At 48.0% G+C, this 27771-nt stretch overlaps 1 protein-coding gene across 2 annotated transcripts in view; it reads left to right on the forward strand.

The window, feature by feature from the left end:
- Positions 1-3253: 3253 nt before the first annotated feature.
- DTX2 (deltex E3 ubiquitin ligase 2) overlaps positions 3254-27771 on the forward strand; it is a 97182-nt gene continuing 72664 nt past the window's right edge. For both annotated transcript variants that reach the window (XM_040336865.1, XM_040336866.1), the window contains exons 1-2: positions 3254-3381; positions 14895-15298. In XM_040336865.1, the coding sequence (XP_040192799.1) occupies positions 14992-15298 (307 nt within the window). In that variant the 5' untranslated portion in view covers positions 3254-3381; positions 14895-14991. The remainder of the gene's footprint in view (positions 3382-14894; positions 15299-27771) is intronic.

Genomic DNA, 27771 nt, shown 5'->3' on the forward strand with positions numbered 1-27771 from the left:
AGAAAGGGGCATGACCTTGCCAGGAAGGGGTGTGTCATATTTAAATTAGGGGGTGCGCGAGTTTAGTCAGGCCTAGGGCAGCACTAAACCTAAATACACCTCTGACACTACGATGGCAGTATAAAACAGAAGTTCAATTCCAACGGCGCCACCAACGGTTTTACCAGACCTAGCGCTCCAGTCTTGTACTTGATTCTGAGCATTTGTGGTTTTTAGTGCATCGGAATTGCATACAGACGAACTGATTTTCCATCGGAAAATTGAGAACATGTTCTCTATCTAAGTTCGTCGGAATTTCGGACAGAAAAAGTCAGATGGGGCATACAGACGATCGGAATTTCCAATGAAAAGCTCCCATCGGACTTTTTCCTTCGGAAATTCCGACCGTGTGTAGAGGGCACAAGTCTGTTGTTGCTCAACTTAGTTTTACAGACCAGGCTGTCCAGACAAAGTGGCAGTTGGAGGGATGAGACAAACCATTTACCACTGATAGGGGTGCTTAGACTTATCAGCCTTTTTGTTGTTAAGCGTTCCAGCCTGGGTGAAAACAATTAAAAGTCAGCAGCTACAAATACTGTAGCTGCTGACTTTTAATATTAGGGCACTTGCCTCTCCAGGGATCCTTTGATGTCGGCACCCCAGGCGATCTTCGGATTGGTTCTTAGGGCCTGCCGTCGCCATTCCTGGTAAGGGAACCAGGCAGTGCTGGTTCCCTACTGCGCATGCGTGAAGCACGCTGCCCTTTCTAATTGGCTGAACCTCCAAGAGATCGGGCCGCGGTCCGTCTCCCGGAAATGGGGAAGGGGGCCAGTCAAAAACGGGTCCCCCCTGAAAAGTGCCAAATGTGCCCCCGGAGGGGGGAGGAAGCATATAAGTGGAAGTTCCATTCTTAAGTGGAACTCCGCTTTAGGTAACCTCCAAAAAAAAACAATGTTGCTATAACTGCCTAAATGGTGTTACCTGGAGTTCAGATTTATTTTGTCCATCAAAATTTGCTAGTACATCTAACACTACCCTCTCCCCTGATTAGCGATATTGTTGTCCAAAGCGAAACGAAAAGTAAAAAAACTAAATAAAAACACAAAGGAACGCAGCAACCATATAGCAGCCAACATTTTTGTTTTATACTTAAAGCGGAGCTCCACCCAAAAGCAGAATCTCTGCTTGTTTGCAACCCCCCCCCCCCCCCTGGTGTGGCACCCCCCCCCCAACTGTGCTATAGCCAAAGGATGGCTACAGCGCGGCTATGTTGTTCCAGTGGGGTGTAAAGGGACGTCCTCCCGAAAACCACACTCCCTGGGGTGCGCATCCGGCACACTCTGTGAACGCTGTGTCTTCGGAGGAAAAGCTGATCACAGATTGCGATAAAATGTCAATCACAGTGGCCCTTTATCATGTGATGAGCTGTGTCCAATCACAGCTGATCACAATGTAAACAGACTTGCTGGTTATTGGCAGTACTTTCCTCACACGCTATCACAGTGTGAGGAAAGAAAAGCCGGTAACTGGCAAGTGTGACAGTGTCCTGATTACCAGTGCTGCCTATCAGTACCCCTCAGTGCTGCCTATCAATGCCTCCCCATCAGTGCCACCTATCAGTGCCCTTTAGTGCCGCCTATCAGTGCCTCCTCATCAGTGCTGCCTATCAGAACAAAAATTGTCTCTGGACAGCCGCACTCTGAACAAATTGTAGGCTTTATTAAAAGAAGGACAGCACTACAAGTCACAGCAAAATAAAATAAAAACCCGACTACTGACGCATTTCGCACTGAATCTAGTGCTTAGTCATTGCTAAAGCTTATAGTTTAGCTATGACTAAGTACTAGTTTCAGTGCGAAACGCGTCAGTAGTCAGGTTTTTATTTTACTTTGCTGTGACTTGTAGTGCTGTCCTTCTTTTGATAAAGGCTACAATTTGTTCAGAATGCGACTGTCCAGAGACAATTTTTGTTCCTGCTTTGCTAAGTGCATTGCCTGCACCTGAGTTGTCTGCAACGGAGGATATTCATCTGGGTTCGCACCTGGAGTGGCTATTCCCCTTTTCCCTATCAGTGCTGCCTATCAGTGCCTCCTCATCAGTCCGCCTACCAGTGCCCTTTAGTGCTGCCTATCAGTGCCTCCTCATCAGTGCAGCCTATCAGTGCCTTCTCATTAGTGCCGCCTACCAGTGCCCTTTAGTGCTGCCTATCAGTGCCCCCTCATCAGTGCTGCCTATCAGTGCCTTCTCATCAGTGCTGCCCATCAGTGCCCCTCGGTGCCTCCTCATCAGTGCACCTATCAGTGTCAATCAGTGCGGCCCATCGGTGCCCTCCAGCAGTGCGGTCTATTAGTGCCCATCAGGTTTTTTTTTTTTCTGCGGGTATACAGCCGTTTTAATAGGAAAGCAGAGGGACTGGCAGGATCACCAGGGATTTCATACAAAGGAAGCAATACAAAGAGAATAGGATACATTCCCATACTCGTACATGGTACAAGCAGTCACTGTCTGGAATATGAAGTGTTGGGGTAACAAGCACTTTAACGGCACTTTCACACTGAGGCGCTGGCCGCGTTAGCTTTACCGTAGTTTCAGCGGCTAGTGGGGCGCTTTTAACCCCCGGCAGCGCTGGGCATTGATCTCATACAGCGCTCCCGCATTGCCCCAAAGATGCTGATTGCAGACTATTTTTCACATCCTGCAAGCACACCGCTCCGCACACTGGAGCTGCAGAAGAGGCAGTTTTCAGGCAATATTTTTAGCGCAAAGACGCCTAGAAAACGCCTCAGCGTGAAAGTGGCCTTAGTCCCGGTGCAGAATCTCCTTGTAAGTTCTAACGAACTGGACCCTTTGATCCCTCCTGTATTGAATTGTATTGTAACTGTACTCTCTGCCCTCATGTTGTAAAGCGCTGCGCAAACTGTTGGGGCCTTTATAAATCCTGTATAATAATAATAATAATAATAATAATAATAATAATAATTTGCAGCGATTCCTGGGCATTTCCCGCACCACATCACAATGGCACTCCATTCATGTGAACCGCTGCGGGTGTCAATGTTAAGTTAAAGACACCCCAAAAAACGGTTCGCAAAACTCAGTATGATTGGCTGAATCCGATCACATGGGTGTGAACACGCTTGCGTCCAGATTTCAGTGCAGCAAAAAAGAGTTACAGCACAGTGTGCAGAGTACAGTATGTGTAGAGTACAGCACAGTGTGCAGTGTGCAGTGTGAGTGAGAAAGGCGAAGCCTGTGTTTTGGGAAGTTTGATCCTGCGGAGAGCCCGTAGCTCGGTGACATCACGGGGAGGGAGCTCAGAGTAGATCGTACACAGCTGGCAGAGTGCGGAGAGCCGGAGGCCGGCACAGTAGTGTGATCACACGCAGGGAACACCCAGCTCAGGTAAGTACTCTGATCGCTGGGTCTGTCTGTGTACAATCTCATCTGTCACCCGATGACTTCTCTGTTTACCATCGTCTGACACAAGACGGGGGGGGGGGGGGCACTTGTGCGTGGTAACCAATCAGCTCCTCGCTTCCGCTTGCTCAGTTGAATGTTGAACATGAAAGCTAGAATGTGATTGCACAGTTGCTCCAGTGTCCAGCTTACTTTGTGGCTGTCCCATGATATGTGTGGTGTTATGGTAGTGATCGGGTTGTAGCAGGACTTGCCTTGGGGTGAAGTATAAGGAGCTGAGTAGTGTGTGATGAGTACATGAGTCTCCTAGGAGCTCTTGCTGCCACTCCTTACACACACACACACACACACACACCTATATAGTACACAGTGTGGCAGGTGATGACATGTTGGGATGGAGGTGACAGTGTTGTAGAATGTACAAGGTTGTATGATGGGGAGATGTAGTCATTCACCTCTGGCAGGCTGTGTGGAAGCGCTGATCCTTGTTATTTCCATACAAATCTCTATGTATGGAGGGGAGTGCTGATTCACATTGTTTACAAAGGATCATGATCCTGGGAGTGTTCAGAAATGCTTTTTTTGTAATACCAGAACGCTGATGTCAGAAGGGCCATTTCCCCAGCGGCAGGAGTACTTAAAGGGGAACTAAACCCATCTGTCTTTAGTTTCAAAACAACGACACTCGAGACATGGTTTGAATGATAACCGTCACAGTTGCCTGTGCTCTCAGCTGAACTGTCAAGTCATCAAATGACTAATGTCATAGCTGATCACATGTGCAGTACTTTCAGATCAAACCTAGTTTAAAGGGGTTCTAAAGTAAGGTCCTCATATCTTAATGCATTAGGCCCCTTTCACACGTGCGGACCGTATGTCCGCTTTTTCATCCATCCGTTTGCAAATGAAAAAGGGACATACATTGGTCCCTATGTGGTTCACCCGCCTCCGCAAAGATCCGATTTTGCGGACGGAAGAATACCCTATTTTTTCTTCTGTCATCGGATCGGATGAACACGGACCCACGGTCCGTGTTCATCTGATCCCCCCCATTGGGGAGAGCGTAGAAAAGACAGGGCGGTCCCTGAACAGTGTTCGGGGACCGCCCTGTCATCCGCCGGCTCAGCAGGGATATACGGAGCGATCCCCACTGAGCTTATGGATGCACGGAGGCAGATCATTACTGATCCGCCCCATGTGAAAGGGCCCTAAAGGTTAAAAAAAAAAAAAAACTTGCTGTGATCAGCAGCCCCCCTTATACTTACCTGAACCCGATCTCGATCCAGTGCTGTGCACAAGAGCAGTCTCTTGCTTTCCTCACTGGAGATCCAGACAGCAATGGGAACCATTGGCAGTGGAGACACAGAGCCCGGATTAGGAGCGTGCCCATGCGAGAGCCCCTAATAGCAGGGGCAATTGGGGGCAGGATTGCCAGCGGGGGGGGACACCAGAAGAGGAGAATCGGGGCTAACGAGACTGAAAGTTTAGAAAAGAAAAGGTATTCCTAGTTTGTGATATAAAATTATGCAAATTTAGTAATTTTTCTTCTGCGCTGATGGGGGGGGGGGCTGATGAGGCTGCGCTGGTTGGGGGGGGGGCTGATGAGGCTGCGCTGGTTGGGGGGGGGCTGACGAGGCTGCGCTGGTTGGGGGGGGGGGCTGATGAGGCTGCGCTGGTTGGGGGGGGGGGGCTGATGAGGCTGCGCTGGTTGGGGGGGGGGGGGCTGATGAGGCTGCGCTGGTTGGGGGGGGGGGGCTGATGAGGCTGCGCTGGTTGGGGGGGGGGGGGCTGATGAGGCTGCGCTGGTTGGGGGGGGGGGCTGATGAGGCTGCGCTGGTTGGGGGGGGGGGGCTGATGAGGCTGCGCTGGTTGGGGGGGGGGGGCTGATGAGGCTGCGTTGGTTGGGGGGGGGGGGGCTGATGAGGCTGCGTTGGTTGGGGGGGGGGGGCTGATGAGGCTGCGCTGGTTGGGGGGGGGGGCTGATGAGGCTGCGCTGATGGGGGGGGGGGCTGATGAGGCTGCGCTGGTTGGGGGGGGGGCTGATGAGGCTGCGCTGGTTGGGGGGGGGCTGACGAGGCTGCGCTGGTTGGGGGGGGGGGCTGATGAGGCTGCGCTGGTTGGGGGGGGGGGGCTGATGAGGCTGCGCTGGTTGGGGGGGGGGGGGCTGATGAGGCTGCGCTGGTTGGGGGGGGGGGGGCTGATGAGGCTGCGCTGGTTGGGGGGGGGGGGGCTGATGAGGCTGCGCTGGTTGGGGGGGGGCTGATGAGGCTGCGCTGGTTGGGGGGGGGGGCTGATGAGGCTGCGCTGGTTGGGGGGGGGGGGCTGATGAGGCTGCGTTGGTTGGGGGGGGGGGGGCTGATGAGGCTGCGCTGGTTGGGGGGGGGGGCTGATGAGGCTGCGCTGGTTGGGGGGGGGGGCTGATGAGGCTGCGCTGGTTGGGGGGGGGGGGGCTGATGAGGCTGCGCTGGTTGGGGGGGGGGCTGATGAGGCTGCGCTGGTTGGGGGGGGGGGCTGATGAGGCTGCGCTGGTTGGGGGGGGGGCTGATGAGGCTGCGCTGGTTGGGGGGGGGGCTGATGAGGCTGCGCTGGTTGGGGGGGGGGGCTGATGAGGCTGCGCTGGTTGGGGGGGGGGGCTGATGAGGCTGCGCTGGTTGGGGGGGGGGGGGCTGATGAGGCTGCGCTGGTTGGGGGGGGGGGGCTGATGAGGCTGCGCTGGTTGGGGGGGGGGCTGATGAGGCTGCGCTGGTTGGGGGGGGGGGCTGATGAGGCTGCGCTGGTTGGGGGGGGGGGGCTGATGAGGCTGCGCTGGTTGGGGGGGGGGGGCTGATGAGGCTGCGCTGGTTGGGGGGGGGGGGGGCTGATGAGGCTGCGCTGGTTGGGGGGGGGGGGGCTGATGAGGCTGCGCTGGTTGGGGGGGGGGGCTGATGAGGCTGCGCTGGTTGGGGGGGGGGGGGCTGATGAGGCTGCGCTGGTTGGGGGGGGGGGGGCTGATGAGGCTGCGCTGGTTGGGGGGGGGGGGCTGATGAGGCTGCGCTGGTTGGGGGGGGGGGGGCTGATGAGGCTGCGCTGGTTGGGGGGGGGGGGGCTGATGAGGCTGCGCTGGTTGGGGGGGGTTGGCTGATGAGGCTGCGCTGGTTGGGGGGGGGGGCTGATGAGGCTGCGCTGGTTGGGGGGGGGGGGCTGATGAGGCTGCGCTGGTTGGGGGGGGGGGCTGATGAGGCTGCGCTGGTTGGGGGGGGGGGGCTGATGAGGCTGCGCTGGTTGGGGGGGGGGGGCTGATGAGGCTGCGCTGGTTGGGGGGGGGGGCTGATGAGGCTGCGCTGGTTGGGGGGGGGGGGGCTGATGAGGCTGCGCTGGTTGGGGGGGGGGGGGCTGATGAGGCTGCGCTGGTTGGGGGGGGGGGCTGATGAGGCTGCGCTGGTTGGGGGGGGGGGGCTGATGAGGCTGCGCTGGTTGGGGGGGGGGGCTGATGAGGCTGCGCTGGTTGGGGGGCTGATGAGGCTGCGCTGGTTGGGGGGGGGGCTGATGAGGCTGCGCTGGTTGGGGGGGGGGGGGGCTGATGAGGCTGCGCTGGTTGGGGGGGGGGGGGGCTGATGGGGCTGCGCTGGTTGGGGGGGGGGGGGCTGATGAGGCTGCGCTGGTTGGGGGGGGGGGGCTGATGAGGCTGCGCTGGTTGGGGGGGGGGGGCTGATGAGGCTGCGCTGGTTGGGGGGGGGGGGGCTGATGAGGCTGCGCTGGTTGGGGGGGGGGGGCTGATGAGGCTGCGCTGGTTGGGGGGGGGGGGCTGATGAGGCTGCGCTGGTTGGGGGGGGGCTGATGAGGCTGCGCTGATTGGGGGGGGCTGATGAGGCTGCGCTGATGTTGGGGGGGGGGGCTGATTGGGGGGCTGATGAGGCTGCGCTGATTGGGGGGCTGATGAGGCTGCGCTGATTGGGGGGCTGATGAGGCTGCGCTGATGATCAGTGTAAAGAATGTATGAGAGTCTTGCCAGTTATCGGCTCTCCTTTCCTCACACTGACAGCACATGAGGACAGGACTGCCAATGACCAGCAAGTCTGTTTACATGTTATCAGCTGTGAATGGACACAGCTGATCACATGGTAATGGACCGCTGTGATTGGCCCCTATACCACGATCTGTGATCATTTGTGTCCCAAGAGTGTGCCCAGGGGGCGGGTTTCTAGAAGAACATCCAAGGACCCCCTCCCAGAACTAGAGAGGCTAAGATGTCATCTTCCTTGTCTGTAAAGGATAAGAGGCTTTAGTTGTGCTGCCTGTCTGTCCTTATACAATCACATTCTCTGTAGACAGATGCAGTCGCTGGCCCAAACTTACACAGTCTTGATCGCTAGCGATGGGAGGGTAATCCTCGCTGTTTTAGCTACAGGTGAAGCAGGTGAACCTGCCGCTGGTACTTTTGTCAGATCAGTAGCAGGGTCCCCCATCTGACATCAGCCAAGGCCTGGTTGCATCTGCTAGGAATCGGCAAACCATGCAAGTTCAGAAATGACAGGTGTGAAAGTGCACCTAACATTTTTTGGAAAGAGTAGAGAGGGATGAGAACGGCTGTCAGTTTTTAGTGCTGTCTGTGTCCACGGTAGGGAGATTCCCCCTCTCTATTTTCCGTTATCACCAAGAGTGAAAGTGAAAGATCCCCCAACAGAACTCCAACAGGCTTCTTTCTCACTGGAGCTTGAAAAAGCTCAGTACAATTTTTCATTTTTTTTTTTTTACTTTCTAAAAAAATAGAAAAATCTCTGTTTCCGGGCAGTATTTTACGCCGGTGCACGCGGATGAAAAAATGACATTTTGTCCAAAAAAAGCAGATGCTCAAATGTCAGTACCGTGTGCAATAGGCCATGGAGGGAAAATCTAAAAAGGGGTTTCCCTCACGTCAGGGAATTCTGTGATTGGAGGAGGATCATGACATTTGTCTGCATCTACCAATCACAGAACACCTATTCAGTGGCAAGAATATAAAGCTTTTTTTTGTTAATGGAGCCGGTGCTGAGCAAGAGACCTCCTTTGAGCCCTGGTTCACACTGGGTACGATTTGGAACGATTTGAGATGCGATTTGACATGTCGCAAAATCGCGGCCGCAAAATCGCGGTAAAATCGCGCATTTTACCGCGATTTTGAATTCGCAGCAGTGTGAACCTAGGCTCAAACCTGTACTTCATCCCTAATTTAAGTCTCAGTGCTGCATGTTTAGCACCGACAGGGGAGTGCTGGCTGAATAAAAGTTCCAACAAACGCTGCAACAGCTAGAGATGCAGCACACTTTAATGTAAGTAGCATGGGTGTGCCTGGGTGGTGCAGAGATTCCCTCTGTTTAGACCTCTGATATTTCACCAAATCCTCCTAATGGGGCTCCTAAAAAAAATAATTTAACCAGTTCCCGACCCCCGCATGTACATATACGTCCACAATATGGCACGTACAGGCACATGGGCGTACATGTACGTCCTCGCCTATTAGCGGGTGGGGGGTCCGATCGGGCCCCCCCCCCCCCGCTAAATGCGGAGGTCGGGTCCGCTCGGGGAGCGATCCGGGACCACGGCGCGGCTATTTGTTTATAGCCGCTCCGTCGCGATCGCTCCCCGGAGCTGAAGAACGGGGAGAGCCGTGTGTAAACACGGCTTCCCCGTGCTTCACTGTGTCGGCGCATCGATCGCGTCATTCCCTTTATAGGGAAGACACGATCGATGACGTCATTCCTACAGCCACACCCCCCTACAGTTGTAAACACATACTAGGTGCACCCTAACTCCTACAGCGCCACCTGTGGTTAACTCCCAAACTGCAACTGTCATTTTCACAATAAAGAATGCAATTTAAATGCATTTTTTGCTGTGAAAATGACAATGGTCCCAAAAATGTGTCAAAATTGTCCGAAGTGTCCGCCATAATGTCGCAGTCACGAAAAAAATCGCTGATCGCCGCCATTAGTAGTAAAAAAAAAAAAATTAATAAAAATGCAATAAAACTATCCCCTATTTTGTAAACGCTATAAATTTTGCGCAAACCAATCGATAAACGCTTATTGCGATTTTTTTTTACTAAAAATAGGTAGAAGAATACGTATCGGCCTAAACTGAGGAAAAAAAAATGTTTTTATATATGTTTTTGGGGGATATTTATTACAGCAAAAAGTAAAAAATATTGCATTTTTTTCAAAATTGTCGCTCTATTTTTGTTTATAGCGCAAAAAATAAAAACCGCAGATGTGATCAAATACCACCAAAAGAAAGCTCTATTTGTGGGGAAAAAAGGACGCCAATTTTGTTTGGGAGCCACGTCGCACGACCGCGCAATTGTCTGTTAAAGCGACGCAGTCCCGAACTGTAAAAACACCTTGGGTCTTTAGGCTGCATATTGGTCCGGGGCTTAACTGGTTAAAAAAAATACAAATGTAAAACATAAAAAAAAAAAATCACTACAGAATCCGGCTTCCAGAGAGGAAATAGCATTTCATATATTAAAGTCTATATGGATAGTAAGCGTATCATTTGTGCAGCTTTTTCACTATTACAGGCCTGGCGGTGGTATCACAACCACCTATTTGTCTCAGTTTCCATGTGAGCTCTCTAGGGGTTTTGTTTTATAGTGTGTGTGTGTGTTTTTTTTTTTTTAGAACTTTGCATATCGTGCAAAAGAATGAGAGCAAGCTGTAAAGGAAATGGTGGGCTCGTAGATTTTTGTTGTAACTGAAAATACACCATTGCTGACCTCTTTAGTGATACTGATCTTCTGACATTTCTCTAAGGCTAGGTTCACATCTTTGCCTGTGGTTCCTGCTGTGGGTCCACAGCTGTTCTTGCAGCCGCAGCCACCCTTACCGAAAAGCGCGCTGGGTGCCATTGTTCCTAATGCCATGCAGTACGCACTGGGAACCATACCGTACTTGCGCTTCCTGTGCGGGCTGCGATTTCCAAAATGCTGCAGGGACCTTTTCCCTGCGTTTCTGAAGGCACAGAAGCCTAGTCAAATGAATGGGCTGCTGTACCAACAAACAACAAGGCTTGCAGAGCTGCAGGTGTGTCATCCTATCCTACATTTAATTTGCTGCATGCTAGTTTTAGATCAGTGACTCTGAATGCAGAGGCCACCAGAGACCAGGAATGATAGCCTCCAGAATACTACACATATACTTTATATCCAGGTATGGATTGAGCAGGGAATGGTTAAAACCCCTGCTGGATTTCCTTTTTTGTTATTTTTTTCTGTCTTGGTCCCATTGGACTCCTTATTTGTAAAACCCTGCAAAAAGTAAGCAGCAAGTTCTATAAAGTGACAAAGTAACTCTGAAAAGCAGGGGTCTCCAAACTTTCTAAACAAAGGGCCAGTTTACTGTCCTTCGAAATTCAGGGTGGTTCGACTGTAGCCAGTGAGGGAGTAAACAGTTCCCCATCTTTGGTATTGTATGGATGAATGGTGCCCCATCGTTGGCGTCGGTGGGATGAATGGTGCCCCATCGTTGGCGTCGGTGGGATGAATGGTGCCCCATCGTTGGCGCTGGTGGGATGAATGGTGCCCCATCGTTGGCGTCGGTGGGATGAATGGTGCCCCATCGTCGGTGGGATGAATGGTGCCCCATCGTCGGTGGGATGAATGGTGCCCCATCGTTGGTGGGATGAATGGTGCCCCATTGTCGGCGGGAGGAATGGCGCCCCCTCATCGCTGGTGTCGGCGGGTGGAAAGGCGCCCCCTCATCGCTGGTGTCGGCGGGTGGAAAGGCGCCCCCTCATCGCTGGTGTCGGCGGGTGGAAAGGCGCCCCCTCATCGCTGGTGTCGGCGGGTGGAAAGGCGCCCCCTCATCGCTGGTGTCGGCGGGTGGAAAGGCGCCCCCTCATTGCTGGTGTCGGCGGGTGGAAAGGCGCCCTCTCATCGCTGGTGTCGGGGGGTGGAATGGTGCCCCCATCACTGGTATCAGGAGGAGGAATAGAGTGGCAGGAACTATGGTTGCTGACAGTGGGGGGAATAATGCACCAAGGGCCAGATAAAGCAAGCATAGGGCCACATTCGGCCCCCGGGCCGCAGTTAGGAGACTTTGGTAAAGTATGTTGCTGAAATTGCTGTCCCCATTGGAAAATGTCAACTCGCCTCCTGTTTTGGTGGCAACTGTAACATTTTGAATTTTGTATCACTCTTGGCCCTGGTTACAGTGGTCTCTAAGACAAATAGAGTGAATTTCCCCAGTGGGTGAGTAGATGGCAAAAAACAAAACAGACTCTAACCCTTCCCTATTCATAACCTAAAGAGAGAGTTCAGTGGATATGCATTTTCATTAGTACCAGGATTTTTTATTGCCATCAACTTCTCCACTGGTGGAGTCACCGTCTCTTTGGCATAGAGACTACGGTCACCAAGACAGAAAGTGACTGAAAAGCCAAAACTTTATAGTTGCCACCCAAACAGGGAAGACCTTCCCAAGGGGACCTGATTTCAATGATGGCTCTCAGATGTCCCATCATTTCTTTTTACTGCTTACTATATCTCCAGGACATGGATTGAAGGGACCCAGACGAAGAGAAATAAATCCAGCAGAGGTCCCAAATCTTTCCTGCTCTATCCAAGACAGTTGTAAGCATCCGCAGTGATGTCATGCCCCACCTTTGAGGTCCCGTATCCATTGTCATTAGGCCATACTTAGGAAGTTATCACTCCCCTAATAATAACTGACAAACACTGCTTCCTTGGATGTCAAAGGGATACAGACACACGACCCACCTTAAAATAAGCAATGCATGCGTCTTATATTGTAGGACCAGTTCAAATCCTTTATCAGAAACATGGTAAGCAGACCTATTGTAGTTTGTTTTTTATTAGGCCAGTACGTGATAAAAGGATCTGGTGTTAGATGTTGTTTAATAGATAGCAGCAATGTACAGCAATATGAATTGCCCGAGGATTGTTGGCAGGAGAAGCAAGGATGTTTCATGAGGGTTGCAGACTTGGCAACTTTGGAAAGCTGCTTCCTTTTAATTGAAGAACGTATTTCCCGAAATGGACAATATGCTTCCTTTCTAGAACTGATGATATCTGCCCAAACGTTCTTCTAAAAATGTCTATTTCCAAACACTGTTTATGATGTTTTCAATAGGAAAAGAAGTCTTTTATTGGTAATGAAAAAGTGTCGAGATTGTGATTTCTTTGTACATTGTATAGGACTGTTTTATCACCAAGAGCGTTGTCAGAGAACTGTTTATTCAGAGAATAGCATTACTAGAAATAAGAGAGATCTGCATGCAGAGCTAAGAAATGTACATTCCAATATCACACCCACAAGTAACATCTAATGCTCACCATACACGCTACAATCTGACTGAACATTAGTAACCACTTCAGCCTCGGAAGGTTTTATCCCCTTTATGACCAGGCATTTTTTTTATTTTTAGATACAGCACTGTGTTTCTTTAACCAAAAATTGGGCGGTCCTGCGATGCTGTACCCAAATGAAATTTGTCCTTCCTTTTTTTTTTTTTTTTTTCACAAATGAAACTTTCCTTTGGTATTTAACAACTTGCCTATCGGCACTTAGACCCCTTTCACACGGTCGGATAGAATGGTGCTTTTAGCTGCGGATTTTACTGCAGCTAGAAGCACACAATGCCCAAATGCCCCCCAAAATCCATACCAGACCCGTATTCGAGCACGCAGCCCAGCCGGTCAGGAAAGGGGGTGGGGACGAGCGAGCGCCCCCCCCCCCCTTAATCGTGCCAGGCTGCATGCCCTCAACATGGGGCAGTAAGTGTTTTGTGGCAGGGGGCGCCCTGTGGCCCTCCCACCCCAAAGCACCCTGTCCCCATGTTGATGAGGACAGGGCCTCTTCCCGACAACCCTGGCCGTTGGTTATCGGGGTCTGTGGGCGCGGGGCTTATCGGAATCCGGGAGCCCCCTTTTAACCACTTCCATACAGGGCACTTATACACCTTCCCGCCCAGACCAATTTTTAGCTTTCAGCACTGTTGCACTTTGAATGACAATTGCGCGGTCATACAACACTGTACCCAAAATTTTTATAATTTTGTACCCACAAAAAGAGCTTTATTTTGGTGGTATTTGATCACCTCTGGGATATTTAATTTTCTGCAAAAAAAATGATCGAATTTTTTTTTTTGTTTCTGTTATAAAACATTGTAAATACGTACGTTTTCTCCTTCACTGATGGGCACTGATGGAACTGCACTGACGGGCACTGATAAGGTGGCACTGATGTGGTGGCATTGATGGGCACTAATATGCGGCACTGATGGGCACTGATGGGCGGCACGGATGGGCACTGGGCGGCACGGATGGGCATAGATGGGCACTATCGTATGTGTTTTACTAATGGATGCCAATCAATGCCTGCCAATCAGTGATGCCCATTGTGGGCACTGATTGGCATCCATTGCGGCACTGATTGGCATCCATTTTATGTGTCCTTCTCATCCCTGGTGGTCTAGGGTGGCGTACCTTCTTTTTTTTTTTTTGCATTCCTGGAGGTCTAGTGGGCATTCCTGGAGGTCTAGTGGGCATTCCTGGAGGTCTAGTGGGCATCCCTGGTGGCCCAGTGGGCATCCTCGGGGGGGGGGGGGGGCTGTGCTGATAATCGATCAGCACAAACCCCCTCCTGTCACAGGAGCAGCCGATCGGCTCTCCTCTACTCGCGTCTTTCTTGTTTACATCGTGATGAGCCGTGATTGGACACGGCTGATCACGTGGTAAAGAGTCTCCGTGAGAGACTCTTTACCTTGATCGGTGTTGCGGGGTGTCAGACTGACACCCTGCAACAACGATTGCAGCTATGCGCGCCCCCGGGGGTGCGCAGCGGCTCAAAATCCTAAGGATGTCATATGACGTCCAGTCAGGATTCTACAACCACTTTGCCGACGTCAATATGTCATTGGTGGGCGGCAAGTGGTTAATAAGGGGGCCCCCAGCTCCCGGCCCCCCACCTTAGGTGAATAAGTATGGGGAGGGTGTTCTGCCGGGGCCCCCGCTTTCTTCTTTTAAGCTCTTTTACGAGCGAGGGCCCCGGGCTTCTTCAGCGTCTTCTGCGGGGGGTCCCGGGCCGGTCTTCACCGCCGTCTGTTTTTCTTCCGCTGGGGGGGGGGGCGCTTTCTTCTTTAGCTCTTTTACGAGCGCCCCCCCGGGCTTCTTCGACGTCTTCTGCTGGGGGGGGGGGGTCCCGGTCTTCACCAACCAATGTCATTGGTCGATAGGAGGCCAGCGAATAGAAGGTTGTGGTGCACAATGAAAACTTGTGGCTTTCTGTAACTAAAAGGCAATCTTGATCCATCCTCTGGTTTTTGGGAAATTATTAGAAATTTTGACAGGGACCCCTGAAGAAATCTGAAGGCACCCCAGGGTGCCTGGACACCCTGGTTGAAAAAGGCTGCTCGATGGTATGAGCTATGTACTAGCAATAATTGTGAAAATGGTGAACCCAGGTGTTGCATGGTTTATTTTTGCAGTTATGTCATTTAATGTAATTAATGTTTTTTTTTCACAGAAAGATGGTACAGAAAGGAATCTGCAGTACTCATGAAGGGGCATTTTGACTGATAACAGATTTTCATATAGCGAAAAATTGATTGGAACCCTAAAGAATGGCAGCTGGTCCACCTCAAAGTGGAGGAGCCACAGGTCCATTAGGACCTCCTACGATGGCTAGTCAGTGGAACCCTGCATCTATGGCTGTAGCTGTTTGGGAATGGCAAGATGAACTTGGCAAGTGGCGGCCATACAGTAGTCAAGTGAGCAATTATATAGAGCAATGTATGCAATCCCATCAGCAGCAGAAGACTACTCGGGCTCTTGCGAACAGTAGGAGTATCTCCCTTGGACAAGTTGACCCTAAATTAGCTCCGTACATAATAGACATTGCAACTTTGGCACAGTTTCGACAAGACACAGGTGAGTCTATGCCATTTATTTTTACTTCATTTCCTTTTACATATTTTATTTTTTGTGATAATCGTGATTCCTATTAAGATGTATTTTTGCTGTTGGTCCTTAAAGCGGGGGTTCACCCTTAGAGGGCACTTTTTAGCCTTAGATTCCTGCTTGTTTTGTCTAGGGGAATCGGCTATTTGTTTTAAAATATGAGCAGTACTTACCCGTTTACGAGATGCATCCTCTCCGTCGCTTCCAGGTATGGGCTGCGGGAATGGGCGTTCCTTCTTGATTGACAGGCTTCCGACGGTCGCATCCATCGCGTCACGATTTTCCGAAAGAAGCCGAACGTCGGTGCGCAGGCGCAGTATAGAGCCGCACCGACGTTCGGCTTCTTTCGGCTACTAGTGACGCGATGGATGCGACCGTCGGAAGCCTCTCGGAAGACTGTCAATCAAGAAGGAACGCCCGCTCCCGAAGACCCATACCCGGAAGCGACGGAAGAAGATGCATCTCGAAAACGGGTAAGTACGGATCATATTTTAATACAAATAGCCGATTCCCCTAGACCGAACGAGCAGGAATCTAAGGGGACAAGGGCAAAAATGTAATAAATGGGTGAACTCCCGCTTTAAAGCAAATCTTTGCTTTTCCCATTTAGGGCAAGGCAACGGGCTACTTTTCTTCTTTTTTTCTTTTTGCCACCCACCCCTGCAGCACATACTCCTCTTTCCGTTGCTCCTGCCTGCTCTGTTCAGCTGTCAGGAAATAAGAGAATATCTGGCATTTACAAGTATTTTATTGGCTGTCACTCGCCCCCTTCCTCACATGTGACTGTGCTGGTGCTTGATGGTTAGCCCACATTGGGTGGCAAGTGTCCTCAACAGTGTGTGTGTGTGTGTGTGTGTGTGTGTGTGTGTTTCTTTTAGGCCCCTTTCACACTTATACAACTTCAAAGTCGTGCGATTTTTGCAACCGCAATTTTGCCACGATTTTGCAGCGATTTGGGATCAGTACAACTTCGACTTTGCCACAACTTTGGCATTAACCAATGAAAACGTACATGGTGTGAGGCAATTCCTTTTATTGCCCTAGTTGTTTCTCTCTCTCTCGTGTCGTAAATCCTGTGGAACGCATCGCATTTGCAGTTGTCCGCCACGTGACTTCCGCAGCATTCTACGATAGGCAGCAGAATGTGACAATACACCACCACAGTTGTCATTGCTGCAGTAGCAGTGCATGATGAAGGAGAGGCGGAGAAGACGTTGATATTGGGTACATTCCATCATTGCCAATCATAAAGATAAGGGTACATTTTGGGTCCTCTATAATGATCTTCGTGCACAAAATGTGTTTTTTTTTTTTTTTTTTTACCTGTTTGGAGCACATTGTTCCTGAGGGAATAACCAGGAAGTGAATGTGTGGTGGAAACATGTGCTTGGGAGGGGCTACTATGCTGAAAGGATTGGGTGGGACAAGGGTCAAAAAGCTGCTTGTGCTTACAAAGTTGTACTGAAATCATGTCTATATTATTCAGGTACGATTTGGATGCTACTTGACGTTTTTTTAACATTAAGGTCTATGGACATAAACTCGCATGGAAGTAGTGCAGGGACTACTTTGAAGTCGGCACTACTTAGTCGTACAAAATTGTGAGACAAGTCGTATAAGTGTGAAAGGGGACTTCTGGCAGAGTTTAATATAGTTCAGTTCCTTTTCTTCTAGAAGCTAAATGGAGCTGTGGTGGAAATAAGGAAAGGTTGGCATGGGCTGTTGGTGAGGAGGTACGAGGGGCCTCAAGTCAAACCAGGACTTTTTTAATTTTACAGGTATAAAAAGTGACGCTAGCGTGGTGGTACTACATGCAGTGGCAAGTGTGCCCTATTGCTGATAGGCAGCACACATGTTGCGGGCCATTCCAAAGACTGTTAATCAAGATGGCAGACAACAGTGTTAGTGCGTGCATAGAACAGCGTGTGGTGATGAAGTTTCTTGTGAATGAAGGCGTAAAACCCGCTGATGTCTACAGAAGACTTCAAGCACAGTAGTGATGAGACGCTCAGCTGCAGTAAGGCATTTAAATGGTGCAAATGTTTCAAAGCTGACCATATATGCAAATGAGTGGCGATCCCGGCCATGGTAGTTCCTAGCCCACAGCAGTCATTCCTGTGAACATTTTAGCGCATTGAACACCTGATCCTGGATAATCGATGCATAACCTGACCCCCTAAATAGAGTTCCTTATAGGTCCGCATTTCAGCACTGATGAAGTGTTGGCTGTCCTAGGATGGTTCAGGCGCACTGACAAATCTTTGTATGCCAAAGCTTTCCAAGCATTAGTTAGTTAAAGGGGTTGTAAAGGTTAGTTTTTTTATTTTCTAAATAAGTTCCTTTAAGCTAGTGCATTGTCAGTTCACTTACCTTTTCCTTCGTTTTCCCTTCTAAATGCTTTTTTTCTTTGTCTGAATTTATCACTTCCTGTTTCTCCTCAGTAAGCTATTCAGTAAGCTTGCCCCCATCCTCTGAGCTGTTTTGGCTGGGGGTTAGTCAGTCAGAACAGCTTACTGAAGAGGTACAGGAAGTGAGAAATTCAGACAAATAAAAAAAAAACATTTTAGAAAAGAAATGGAAGGAAAAGGTAAGTGAACCAACAATGCACTAGCTTAAAGGAACCTATTTAGAAAATAAAAAACAACCCCTTTAAACTCTGGGATAAGTGTATATATGTGGCAGGGGAGTATGTGGGAAAAAATAAATGCAATTTACACTCCTTGAAAAAGGACAACATTTCAATCTATATAGACTCAAAAGTCCCAGTTTGACTTGTGCACCCCGCTTAGTAAGGTTTCTGCACAGGGGGCTTTTACAGGCAAACTTGGGAACTTCCAGATCCAAATCAAATCCGGTGTGCTGCTCATGCATTCACAGGGAGTTTTTGTATTTTCTAAATGAATACAAAGCTGCCTTTTGATTTGGCTGAGTTGAAGATCAAGAGGTCATCCTCTTGTGTCTGCTCCTTGGCCAGTCAGAGGAAGCTTTGTATCCAATAATGGAATACAAAGCTCCCTGTGAATGGCTGAGCAGCACTTGGTCCAACTTGACTTTGTTCCACAAGCCCCTTTTCCTTTTAACCACTTAAGACCCGGACCAAAATGCAGCTAAAGGACCCTGGCAGGTTTTGCGATTCGGCACTGCATCGCTTTAACTGACAATTGCGCGGTCGTGCGACGTGGCTCCCATACAAAATTGACGTCCTTTTTTCCCCCACAAATAGAGCTTTCTTTTGGTGGTATTTGATCACCTCTGCGGTTTTTATTTTTTGCGCTATAAACCAAAATAGAGCAACAATTTTGAAAAAAATGCAATATTTTTTACTTTTTGCTATAATAAATATCCCCAAAAAATATTTAAAACGTTTTTTTTTTTTCCTCAGTTTAGGCCGATACGTATTCTTCTACCTATTTTTGGTAAAGAAAATCGCAATAAGCGTTTATCGGTTGGTTTGCGCAAAATTTATAGCGTTTACAAAGTAGGGGATAGTTTTATTGCATTTTCATTAATTATTTTTTTCATATTACTCGGTTTTGTAACACTTTAAAGTGGTTGTAAAGGTTCAGGTATTTAAAAAATAAAAATAACAAACATGTCCTACTTGCCTCCCACTATGCAGTTTTTTTTGCAGAGTGGCCCGAACATCCTCTTTTGGGGTACCACGGCGGCTCTTCCCGGCAATAGATAACCCCCTCTGGCAAGCTCTCTCATGGGGGGGCTTACCTTTGTGTCATACAGTCGGCGTCCATAGACGCTGAGTGTATAACTCGGCCCCGCCCCCTGGTGCCCGGGTCATTGGATTTGATTGACAGCAGTGCAGCAATTGGCTCCCGCTGCCATCAATCTATTCAATCAACGCCGAGACTCCATGGAGAAGAGGACGCCGGGGACATGCAGAGCAGGTGAACTGGCTCAGGTAAGTAAAACAGGGGGAGCTGGGGAGCCGGTGACTGGCAGGTGTTTTTTCACCTTTTATAGGATGCATTAAACACTTGCTTACTGGGCACATATACCCCCATCCTGCCCAGGCGATATTTCAGCTTGCGCCACTGTCCCGCTTTAAACCATCGTTCGACGTGGCTCCCAAACAAAATTGACGTGTTTTTTTTTCATAAATAGAGCTTTCTTTTGGCGGTATTTGATCACCTCTGCGGTTTAAATTTTTTGCGCTATAAACAAAAAAATAGCGACAATTTTGAAAAAAAACACTATTTTTTGCTATAATAAATATCCCAGTTTTTTTTTTTCTCAGTTTAGGCTGATGCGTATTCTTCTACATATTTTTGGTAAAAAAATTGGTTTGCGCAAAAGTTATCGCGCCTACAAAATAGGGGATAGGATTATGACTTTTATTTTTTATTTTTACTAGTAATGGCGGTTAGCTGCAAAATTTTGTCAGGACTGCGATATTGTGGTGGACACTTTTGACGCATTTTTGGGATCATTCACACTTGTACAGCAAACAGTGCTAAAAATATGCACTGATTACTGTATAAATGTGACTGGCAGGGAAGGGGTTAACACTAGGGGGTGAGGAAGGGGTTAAATGTGTTCCCTGGGAGTGATTCTTACTGTGGGGGGAGGGGAGTGACTGGGGGAGGTGGCCGATCTGTGTCCCTATGTACAAGGGACACACCATCGGTCTCCTATCCCTGACAGGACGTGGATCTCTGCGTTTACACACAGAGATCCATGTCCTTGGCTGTGTAATGGCCGATCGCAGGTACCTGGTGGACATCGCAGGTGCCAGGCACACGCATCAGCATCTCAGTGACGCGCCGGGCACGCGTGCGCCCCCCAGTGGCCGGAGGAGCCGAGGCCGTAAAAAGAGAGCCACCTTGTGGCAGGGCTGTGGAGTCGGAGTCGAGGAGTCGGAGTCGGGGGAAATTTTGGGTACCTGGAGTCGGCAAACAATGCACCGACTCCGACTCCGACTCCTACTAAATTTAGATTGTAATAAAAAAAAAAAAAAAGCAAGTTTAAATGTCCCAATTCACAAAAAGTTATAATTAATGACTTCTCTACTGTAAGAATAAAGACCAATGCATGCAGTGCCTCACGTAACCGCAAAACGAACACGTTAAGTGACCGTGAAGAAGCATGCTTTTCATGTGCTTCACTATATGGCACGCAACGCACAATTAGGAGCTGCAATACTTATACTTTCCATAGTGATGTGTTCTGCTTTTACAGGGAATGCATGTTAGAGAACCAGTAAGTGTCCAAATAAAAAAATTCCAACAGGAGTTTTATAAAGCACTAAAAGAAGTTGAAAAGTATGATCGCTCATCAAAACTTACTGTTGAAGAAGCCATCCTTGTTTATCCAGAGATCGTTAGTGATGTGGCCAGAATAGTTACTGCAATGCCACCCACCCAAGTCAGTGTCGAAAGATTATTTTCAGCCCTAAAAATAATAAAGTCTGACTTAAGAGCCTCTATGAAAGAGGATCTGGCAGAGGCAATTCTCTTCCTTAGAACTCTACATTGAATTGATTTGCATTTGCTAAGCCTATAACTACATTTCAAGATTAATATAAACTATTTCTAGGTTTTACAGATTTTGTTTTTGGTTCATTATAGATAAGCTTTGTTTTTGTTCTAAAACAACCAAATAATGTGGTTTGTATTTTTGAACTGGTAAAGATCCTGTTCCTGATGTTTATGCCTGCTGCTACTATCCAGCCACTTGATTGTTTTCATTGTGTTTGTCTTTTGCTTAAACTGTGCAATACAGTAGACTGTTGGCTTCCCAGCCAGTAGTCCTGTGGTAGGTTGCGTTTCTTTCACTCAAGGAATGTATAAAATACATTTGCATATTAATACAGAGGAGTCGGGGAGTCGGAAGTACATAAAACTGAGGAGTCGGAACATTTATCTACCGACTCCACAGCCCTGCCTTGTGGCCATCTGTCAATGGCCCAGGTCTCAAGTAGTTAAGGTGGAAAAACACGAACCTTTACAACCCCTTTAAATGTAAAAAGATAAATGTCTGTGCTATTTGCAGTGTTTTTGTTGACACTGTGGGCAACAATGGCATCCACTAAAGAGCACAGCTGTATTGGGGTAGCTAATAGTAGTCACAAGGGTCATTGTTGTGTTAGGTTGGGTGGCTCAGTAATTTTCGATTTTTTTTTTTTTTTGCAAGGCCGAAAGTGCGGTATTCAAAACATTGCAGATCTAGTGTTAGAGATTGGCACAGACTAATTCTAATACTTTTATACCTGGGATATGCAGTGCAGTCTTGTAACTGGTAATGGTTATACACTGCATGAGTTGTCCCTACCAGGTGCATGTTTTCTTTCAAAAGCAGGTTGACCTTTTTTTCCCTGAATAGTAAAAAAAACAAAAACCGATGAGGCATGTGTAGATAGCTGTACATATGTCCTTCCCTTGACCCCAGCTTATGTTACTCTGCCCCAGGCCAGATTTTGCAGTATTTTAGCTGGGAAAGCAGCACCCATGGTTATAATAAATTCAACTTATACAGCACTTTAAAAAATATATTGAGAGCTTTAACTAACTAGATCTGAGCCAGTTGAAAACTGGACATTGCTGTGTATCTTTATAAATACAGAATTTATTTTATTATTAGCTTTGCCGAATAAAGGAAACCTATACTAGGGAGGATGCAATACTGACCAAAAGCATCCTGTGCTACTAAATGTCATAAAATGCACTCAAAAGAAAAAACGTAAAAAGATTGGTTTCAAAACAATACGTGTGATTTTGTGGTGATAATGTTCACTCAATAAATCCAATAATAATTCCAATCATGTATCAGTCAAAGCAGCAAACTGCCTAAATCAATAATGCGAAAAAAAATCCACAGTGTGATTTATCTTCAATCCAAATTCACCATGAGAAAACCACCATGATTATGAAGGGATACCACCAGCAGTCTTATGCCCTGTACACACGACTGGTTTTCCTGACATGCCAAAACCCGACGTGATTCCTCTCAAGCCTGCCTTGCATACACACGTTCAGTCAAAAAAACACTCGACCAAAGCGCGTTAACGTCCAACACGTAAGACAGCACTATAAAGGGGACGTTCCATTCAAATGGCGCCACCCTTTGGGCTGCTTTTGCTGATCCTTGTGTTAGTAAAAGTTTGAGAGACGATTCGTGCTTTTCAGTCTTGTGCTTTTCAGTCCGTTACAGCGTGACAAATTTGCTATCTCCATTACGAACGCTAGTTTTACCAGAACGAGCGCTCCCGTCACATACTTGATTCTGAGCATGTGTGTTTTTTTCCCCCTCGGAAAAGGATACACACGAGCGGTTTTCGCGATGAGAAAAAGACTGACGGGAAAAAATAGAACAGGTTCGAATATTTTTCCGGCAGTTTTTTCTCGTCGGGTAAACTGCTATTGAGCATACACACGACCGGTTTTCCCGACCAATCTAAAAAATGGCAGTTTTCTCATCGGGGGGGAAAACCGGTCGTGAGTACGAGGCATTACAGCTTCTATGAATGAAACGCTAGCTATGAGTAGATGGGGCAGACCTATCGATCATCTGTCTGTCCTCCATTCATAGATTCTTTTATTCACAGAAACTGTAGTGCGGTCGTTTTTAAAAATTAGAAATGGAAAAAAAGTAACAAAGCATTTATGAGAATGCATGAAATCTGATGTCTGGTGAGTGTGAAGGGGGGCCAGTTGACAGTGGCAGGATATCGTATTATACAAGAAAGGATGCGTGGAGTTGGTGCACTGGCTGTAGAGTTCACTGTGAATCCATGGTAGAAGAAATTGCCAGCAACCAAAAGCTTCTGCTTAGAAAAAATGTATTTAGGCCAATAGCAGTGTACAATCTACATGACGCTAATGCGTTTCAGCCGTAGCTTTCCTCATAGCAATATCATATTATATGACTGAGAAGTGTGGTGTATATTACGTACAAAGTCTGTAGCGTTAAATGGAGTATTGAACATACTGCACAAGGTACACCAGTGTGTAGAGGTGGTCAGTATATAGAGCAGGCATGTCCAAAGTCCGGCCCGTGGACCACTCGCGACCCGCGTTACGATTTTGAACGGCCCACCTGGTTATTTGGACATGTATATCTTTTGTAGCCCCCGACAATCTCCCAGCGCCAAGGCCACAAAATATATGTATGCTAGCTGCCTTGGAGGAGGCAGGACGAGTGCCGTACATACAGGAGGAGAATTTCCTGTTTACGGGTGGCCTCTGTAATATTAAGTCCCATCTCCTGTGCTGCAATTGAACGACTGTTCTGTCCATCAAAGGAGGCAGGACTTTCTATTAAAGAGGCCGCCATGTAAACAGGAGATTCTCCTGTAGGTAATCTTTGGCGCTCGTTCTGCCTCCCTTCCTGTCCCCTCCAAGGCTGCAGATGGATGGGCATCAATCAGGCTGCATTCCTGGCAATGGTGGGTGCTGCATTCCTGGCAATGGTGGGGAGTGCATTCCTGGCAATTGGGGGTCTGCAGATGGGCACTGATCCTTATTTTGCTTCACAGTTCTTTATTTGAAATTTTAAGTTTTCTTCCTGAAATTTCCCTCTTAAAGTGAGTGTTATATGCCAATAAATACGGTATATCCAAATAATAAGCCTGAGCTCATCTCTTCACTCACAGCCACAAAGGCAAGAGAATTCTTGTTGGGCAATGTATTAGTACACGCTTAGAACACATTTTATTGGTTCAAAGAATGTCATGCAAAATGATCGGCCCACACGCATGTTCGCTTCATCAAATCTGGCCCTTTTTGAAAAAAGTTTGGACACCCCTGAGTGTACAGTATGGTGTACAATGTGCAGAATAGAAAGAACACCACAGTGTGGAGAGGTGTTCATAGAGTGTACAGCCCCGTGTATTGTGTGCAGTAAAGAATGTACAACACAGTGTATAGTGTGGAGCTGTATACAGTAAAGAATGCACAACACAATGTACAAAGTGAAGCCACATACAGGATCGAATGCACATGTACAGCACGGTGTGCAGAGTAGATATGCGCACAGTATAGAATGTACAGCACGGTGTGCAGAGTAGACATGCACACAGTTAGGGCTGAAACAACGAATCGATTAATCGACAACTAATCGATTATGAAAATGGTTGTCAACTATTTTCATAATCGATTAATCGGCCAATTGATTAGTTGGCCTGCATATAGAATACATTACTCGTTTTCATATTGGGAAATACAGTGCAGCACACATACAGCTCAGTACACCATCCATACATACATGTCACTAGGTGTCTGAGAATTTGTGAATGTGCAAGTGTGAGGAGCAATGCCTCATGGGACATGTAGTCCTGGGCAGGAAGTGAGTGGTTCTAAAGGCAGAAGTTTTTTTTTTTTTTTAAACCTTGCTATAGCGGGCGCTCTATACTATACTTTGCAGCTTGCTATTGAGGCACTCTGAAGGCAGGAGGAGCCAGAAGCATCGGTGAGGGACCCCAGAAGTGGCGGATCTGGGATGCTCTGTACAAAACCATTACACAGAGCAGGTAAGTAGAACAAGTTTGTTTAAAAGAAAAAAACTTTAAAGACTCTGTGCAGGGAAGATCAGCATCTGAACCCAGAGAAAGTGGAGGTAATAGAATGCATTACAATTACTGTAGTTGGTTATTTATATTTACCATTGCATATGGATATTTAAGAATAAATTGCCTTTTTTTTTATTTACATATTAACTAAATTGTACACCACACTTTTTTTTTTTTTTTTTTTTTTTTTTTTTTTAAGATTATTCGATTAGTCGATTAATCGACCAACTAATCGATTATGAAAATAATCGTTAGTTGCAGCCCTACACACAGTATAGAATGTACAGCACGGTGTGCAGAGTAGACATGCACACAGTATAGAATGTACAGCACGGTGTGCAGAGTAGACATGCGCACAGTATATAATGTACAGCACGGTGTGCAGAGTAGACATGCACACAGTATAGAATGTACAGCACGGTGTGCAGAGTAGACATGCGCACAGTATAGAATGTACAGCACGGTGTGCAGAGTAGACATGCACACAGTATAGAATGTACAGCACGGTGTGCAGAGTAGACATGCGCACAGTATAGAATGTACAGCACGGTGTGCAGAGTAGACATGCACACAGTATAGAATGTACAGCACGGTGTGCAGAGTAGACATGCGCACAGTATAGAATGTACAGCACGGTGTGCAGAGTAGACATGCACACAGTATAGAATGTACAGCACGGTGTGCAGAGTAGACATGCACACAGTATAGAATGTACAGCACGGTGTGCAGGTAGACATGCGCACAGTATAGAATGTACAGCACGGTGTGCAGAGTAGACATGCACACAGTATAGAATGTACAGCACGGTGTGCAGAGTAGACATGCGCACAGTTTATAATGTACAGCACGGTGTGCAGAGTAGACATGCGCACAGTATATAATGTACAGCACGGTGTGCAGAGTAGACATGCGCACAGTATATAATGTACAGCACGGTGTGCAGAGTAGACATGCACACAGTATAGAATGTACAGCACGGTGTGCAGAGTAGACATGCGCACAGTATAGAATGTACAGCACGGTGTGCAGAGTAGACATGCACACAGTATAGAATGTACAGCACGGTGTGCAGAGTAGACATGCACACAGTATAGAATGTACAGCACGGTGTGCAGGTAGACATGCGCACAGTATAGAATGTACAGCACGGTGTGCAGAGTAGACATGCACACAGTATAGAATGTACAGCACGGTGTGCAGAGTAGACATGCGCACAGTTTATAATGTACAGCACGGTGTGCAGAGTAGACATGCGCACAGTATATAATGTACAGCACGGTGTGCAGAGTAGACATGCGCACAGTATAGAATGTACAGCACGGTGCGCACAGTATAGAATGTACAGCACGGTGCGCACAGTATAGAATGTACAGCACGGTGTGCAGAGTAGACATGTGCACAGTATAGAATGTACAGCACGGTGTGCAGAGTAGACATGCACACAGTATATAATGTACAGCACGGTGCGCACAGTATAGAATGTACAGCACGGTGTGCAGAGTAGACATGCACACGGTATATAATGTACAGCACGGTCTGCAGAGTAGACATGCGCACAGTATAGAATGTACAGCACGGTGTGCAGAGTAGACATGCGCACAGTATATAATGTACAGCACGGTCTGCAGAGTAGACATGCGCACAGTATATAATGTACAGCACGGTGTGCAGAGTAGACATGCGCACAGTATATAATGTACAGCACGGTGTGCAGAGTAGACATGCGCACAGTATAGAATGTACAGCACGGTGTGCAGAGTAGACATGCGCACAGTTTATAATGTACAGCACGGTGTGCAGAGTAGACATGCGCACAGTATATAATGTACAGCACGGTGTGCAGAGTAGACATGCGCACAGTATATAATGTACAGCACGGTGTGCAGAGTAGACATGCACACAGTATAGAATGTACAGCACGGTGTGCAGAGTAGACATGCGCACAGTATAGAATGTACAGCACGGTGTGCAGAGTAGACATGCACACAGTATAGAATGTACAGCACGGTGTGCAGAGTAGACATGCACACAGTATAGAATGTACAGCACGGTGTGCAGGTAGACATGCGCACAGTATAGAATGTACAGCACGGTGTGCAGAGTAGACATGCACACAGTATAGAATGTACAGCACGGTGTGCAGAGTAGACATGCGCACAGTTTATAATGTACAGCACGGTGTGCAGAGTAGACATGCGCACAGTATATAATGTACAGCACGGTGTGCAGAGTAGACATGCGCACAGTATAGAATGTACAGCACGGTGCGCACAGTATAGAATGTACAGCACGGTGCGCACAGTATAGAATGTACAGCACGGTGTGCAGAGTAGACATGTGCACAGTATAGAATGTACAGCACGGTGTGCAGAGTAGACATGCACACAGTATATAATGTACAGCACGGTGCGCACAGTATAGAATGTACAGCACGGTGTGCAGAGTAGACATGCACACAGTATATAATGTACAGCACGGTCTGCAGAGTAGACATGCGCACAGTATAGAATGTACAGCACGGTGTGCAGAGTAGACATGCGCACAGTATATAATGTACAGCACGGTCTGCAGAGTAGACATGCGCACAGTATATAATGTACAGCACGGTGTGCAGAGTAGACATGCGCACAGTATATAATGTACAGCACGGTGTGCAGAGTAGACATGCGCACAGTATAGAATGTACAGCACGGTGTGCAGAGTAGACATGCGCACAGTATAGAATGTACAGCACGGTGTGCAGAGTAGACATGCGCACAGTATATAATGTACAGCACGGTCTGCAGAGTAGACATGCGCACAGTATATAATGTACAGCACGGTGTGCAGAGTAGACATGCGCACAGTATAGAATGTACAGCACGGTGTGCAGAGTAGACATGCGCACAGTATATAATGTACAGCACGGTCTGCAGAGTAGACA

The sequence above is a fragment of the Rana temporaria genome, chromosome 2 (genome assembly GCF_905171775.1).
Source record: "Rana temporaria chromosome 2, aRanTem1.1, whole genome shotgun sequence".
NCBI classification, from domain to species: Eukaryota; Metazoa; Chordata; class Amphibia; order Anura; family Ranidae; genus Rana; species Rana temporaria.